This window comes from Pelophylax lessonae (assembly GCF_965119305.1).
Source record: "Pelophylax lessonae genome assembly, chromosome: 2".
Lineage (NCBI taxonomy): Eukaryota > Metazoa > Chordata > Amphibia > Anura > Ranidae > Pelophylax > Pelophylax lessonae.
In genome coordinates this window covers 378,688,844-378,693,843 of record NC_138769.1, presented here as the reverse complement: position 1 = coordinate 378,693,843, position 5,000 = coordinate 378,688,844, and the positions used below count along the sequence as shown (strand labels likewise).

The 5,000-nt window shown below is 35.1% G+C and overlaps 1 protein-coding gene across 1 annotated transcript in view; it reads left to right on the top strand.

Moving 5' to 3' along the window:
- TBX2 (T-box transcription factor 2) overlaps positions 1-5,000 on the top strand; it is an 18,535-nt gene that overhangs the window by 1,723 nt on the left and 11,812 nt on the right. Inside the window, exon 2 of the mRNA XM_082245735.1 lies at positions 1,821-2,088. Coding sequence (XP_082101861.1) covers positions 1,821-2,088 — 268 coding nt within the window. The remainder of the gene's footprint in view (positions 1-1,820; positions 2,089-5,000) is intronic.

The following is a 5,000-nucleotide window of genomic DNA, read 5'->3' as shown; positions in this document are numbered from 1 at the left end:
TTGTGTACATAGATATAAAAATACTTGTGGTTCTCTTGGACCTGATAGTGCTTAGGTACTAGGAGTTGTAAATATAAAAAATAAGGGTTTTCTTGGACCTAATAATGCTGAGCAGCTGAGGATATTAGGAGTGTATATATATAAAAAGTACCAGGGGTTCTTCTAGAAGGTACTAGAAGTTGTGTGTGTATAAATACTAGGGGTTCTCTTGGAGCTGATAATACTTAGGTACTAGGAGTTGTATATATAAATAATGGCAAGAGGTTCTCTGAAGCCTGGTAATGTTAATGCACCATGGGTTATAGATCCAGAAATACTAGGGGTTCTCGGAGATCTGATATACTAATTTACTATAGGTTGTAGACATATAAAGTCTAATAATGCTATGAGTTGAAAACATGCAAAATTATTGGGGTTCTCTGAGATATGCTAATGCACTACAGGTTGTAGATATAAATAAAAAATCTATGGGTTCTCTTGAGATCCAATAATGTTGAAACACTGAGTTGCATACACACACACACACACACACACATATATATACATATATATATATATATATATATATATATATATATATATATATATATATATATATATATTACTCGGATTTCCCTGAGACTTGATAGTGCTAATGTACTACTGTAAATATAAACAATTGCCAGAGGTTCTATGGAACCTGAAAATGCTAATGTACTATAAGTTATACATTTAAAAAAAAAAATAGTCCAGGGGGTTCTCTGAGACCTGATAACTTTTTCATGGTTCATCCCTGCTAAAAAAAAAAAAAAATAAAAAAATAAGACTGCACTGCACAAAACTAGATACACTTCTGTTTGCGTATGTGTGTGTGTGTGTATATATATATATATATATATGTATTTAGTTACATCTCCATACTTGCAAAGTGTTACCTTTTTGGCTTTTGTATCATATCAATTTATAGTGTAACTTTTGCGATTATAATGTTACACTACAGCCCTCGATTATTATTACAAACCTGATTTTACATTGTAACAATTTAAGAGACACAAAGCAGTGGCTGGACTGACTATAAGAAGAGTCACATTAATGTTTTATTTTATTTGCAATGATACTATTAAGTCTGGGGAAAGATGGACACGTATGCTAGGTATTTAATAGGTTTTCATAATAAAGATATTTATTTAGGGCTGTCTGCCTTGCCTGGACATACATATAGAAATAAAATAATGCAGGTCTTAAAGGAAAGAGCACAACTAGTTCATCATTAATATTTTGCATTAATAGCTTTCTATTTTACCAATCAGTCTGGTCAATGAGACAACGTTAGTTTATACACTTTCAAATTTATATGCACCAGAATTAAATTAGTCATAAATAAAAAAAAAATCTTGCTGTAAACGGAGAAAACTGATTTATTGTGTTTGGCTTTGATTGTATACTGTAATTAGTAAATAGCTAAATATTCCCATGTTGAGTAATAGTACTCTATAGACATCAGTGATAGTCTGCTAAATGGTCTGGATTTCCGTTCAGCCTTAGATATATACAATGTTCCCCCAGATAAAAGCAATATCTATAGCAGCTATCACATGTAATAGTCAGTAAGAAGAGATCCTCTCCCTGTCTATGAATGGGGATTATTCGAGCAGCTCTACAGATTATACTATAGAATGGGTAGGCCCAGAATGCATGTATTAGAATAATAAAAGCATTGATTATAATATTTTGTAAACCTTGTACTTTTATTGATATCTATGTTTTTAAACATGTCAAGTTGCTGAATATCTCCTAATTTTCCTTAGTTTAAAAATACATATTCCCTTTTTTTGTTCCAGGAGAATGTTTCCTCCGTTTAAAGTAAGAGTGAGTGGCTTGGATAAGAAGGCCAAATACATTTTATTAATGGATATAGTGGCAGCCGATGACTGTCGGTATAAATTCCATAATTCTCGCTGGATGGTGGCTGGCAAGGCTGACCCAGAGATGCCCAAGCGTATGTACATCCACCCTGACAGCCCGGCCACTGGGGAGCAATGGATGGCCAAACCTGTTGCTTTTCACAAGCTCAAGCTCACCAACAATATCTCAGACAAACATGGCTTTGTAAGTATTCCTTTTACTTTCTGCTTTTGTGTTTTTTTTCTTCTATAAAATCCTAGGCAGGATAATGCTGGTAATGACTATAGCAGAAGCCTTCCCATAAAGGGCTACATATGCCAAACTAGTAGGATGGTGTGTACAATATAGAATGGCCCCTTGGGCTCAGGGGGGTGTTCAATAAAAATACCCACACAAGAGATTCTGGCTTGCTTTTTAATCCCTCCACGATTCAGTTTCGTGTATGCTGTATCGTTTACAATTATCACTGCGTTGATGGCATGCTTTTATTTTACTGATGGCAACAATAAATTATAATACACACTATTAAAAAAAAAAAAAAAAAAAAAAAAAAAACTATAAATGATCTTAGAAAGTGACCAGCCTTGCTGCAAATATTTTCTTTAGATTAATTCCTAAATGTCATTTAGTTTAGTTCTAAATTAAAATTGTAGTTTTGCTAATGACTACATTTTAAGTAGTATTTATTATTGCTGTCAATTATTATTGAGCCTCGTTTTCTTTGTTATTTTCTCTTGACGCCATACTGGCATCTTAACATCATTTGTGCAAATATGACATAGTAAATTCATGTCTAGGCAAGAAGCTGATTAATGTATCGCTTGTTATGCAATAAACTAAGCACCCTTTAAGGCTCTTTGTAGCCATGTCTGCTTTGTGTCTCGCTACAAAATACAACTTTGTTTTTAGTTGTGTAGCACTTCTTATGAATGAGATGAAAGAAGACACTTGTTGGTTCACATTTGTGAGCTTAGTATTTACTAATAGTTTTTTTTTCTCATTATTTCTCAATATCCCATCTTTATATTTCTCCTGTCATTGATAATAGGATGTTACTTTTGTTGAAAAACGATAAAATGAATAATTTAGGAGGTCATTGTATTCGTATTTATATAAATGTGGAAGATCTGAGGTCACAGAGACAGGCCTGTGTTAATAGTGTAATGGGTGTCTTTCAGTTTCATCTCCTACATCTGGGGTTATTGGTGTTTGATCAATCTTTTAAGGTAGGAATTCATCATTTAAAAAATGATACAGATGCACAACACAAGGGCTGTTTTGTTATATAGTAACTTTAAAGATCCAATCTGTAAACACAGACAGCCGACCTAGCATATCAATATAAATAGCTGTAATAAGGGTAATAGGAAGGTGACATGTGTAAAGGGTAATGCACTTTCCCTATAATGGAATGTTTTATAGACACTTCATTTTGTGGATTTAAAAAAAAAAAGACTTATTTTTCGGTGTTCTCTGGATTCCCCTCCTTCCAGACAATTAGAGGCTTCCTGCATTTCAGGGCTGAATATTTGTTTGTCTGCCTACATTAAGCATAATCACTGTCTCTGCCTTTTGACAAGCATTTAAGGAGATAAAAAGGAAAGTTGCCCATTAGTTGTCCTTGATATGGTAATTAACAGGATTCGCTGACTTTATGTGACAGTCAGTAAGTCGGTCAGGCAGTTATAAGTGCAGTCGGGTAGGACTTACCACCTATGTGATGTGTATACTGAAAAACACATTGGGGTATTGTTAATCCATAGGGAGACTATTCTTAATAGCAGCTAAAATAAAAAAAAAATAAAAAAATCAGATTGTCTAGTTTGTAGCTTTAGCCACCCTAAAAAAAATATTTTTTTGCCCACTTTTAACCCTATATACTATAAAGAAACAAGACTTTGGGGGTTGATTTACTAAAACTGGAGAGTGCAAAAATTTAGTGCAGTTCTGCATGGTAGCCAATCAGCTTCTGGCTTCAGTTTGTTCAAAGAAGCTTTAAAAAAATGGAAGCTGATTGATTTCTATGTAGATGTTTTTTGCACTCCAGTTTTAGTAAATCAACCCCAATGTTTTGTTGTTCTAACAAGCTGAAGATAAAAGCTGATTGGCTACCAGCTACAGCTGCACCAGATTTTTTTTTGCACTCCAGTTTTAGTAAATCAACCCCTATGTATTGTTCTAACAAGCTGAAGATAAAAGCTGATTGGCTACCACCTACAGCTGCACCAGATTTTTTTTGCTCTCCAGTTTTAGTAAATCAACCCCAATGTGTTGTTGTTCCAACAAGCTGAGGATAGAAGCTGATTGGCTACCACCTACAGCTGCACCAGATTTTTTTTTGTACTCCAGTTTTAGTAAATCAACCCCAATGTGTTGTTGTTCCAACAAGCTGAAGATAAAAGCTGATTGGCTACCACCTACAGCTGCACCATATTTTTTTGCACTCCAGTTTTAGTAAATCAACCCCAATGTGTTGTTGTTCTAACAAGCTGAGGATAGAAGCTGATTGGCTACCACCTACAGCTGCACCAGATTTTGCACTCTCCAGTTTTAGTAAATCCCATAACCCCCCCAAAACCGGTGCCACCTTATGTGATGTGTTCAGGGTCTGATGGAACACGGCCAGTTCTGTCCTCAGCAGCCCAGCAGGCTTATCACAAGGACACCCCCTTTTAATTTCCCCAGCAGACTGTGCTTCCTGCTTGTGTCAAAAATTTCTGGCAGGACATGATCATACATCCATCTCTATTATACTGAACTCTTTGACCTCCGCCTCCTTTCTCTATACATTACCTTATATATTGTTATCATTAACCCCTTTGTTTCCTGTGCACTCTCTGCATTCAAATCTCCATTTGACATTTTACAATGCTAATATTTTTGCGATACAGAGTCAATTTTTGTTTTCTAATCCCCTTTTAAACATTAGCAAAGGATCAGTTGCAGCTCCATTCATCAGCCATAAGCCTGTATACATTTCCCTAATGACATGTTCAAGATTTCCCCTGCAATCTAAGCATCAGCGATGGCATCAGTGTGTATTAGTCAACTTTAAACCCTTACCAAACTGGTCGTTCTTCAAGGTGTTTAGAGAGTCATTCCACACATGTCAAAAG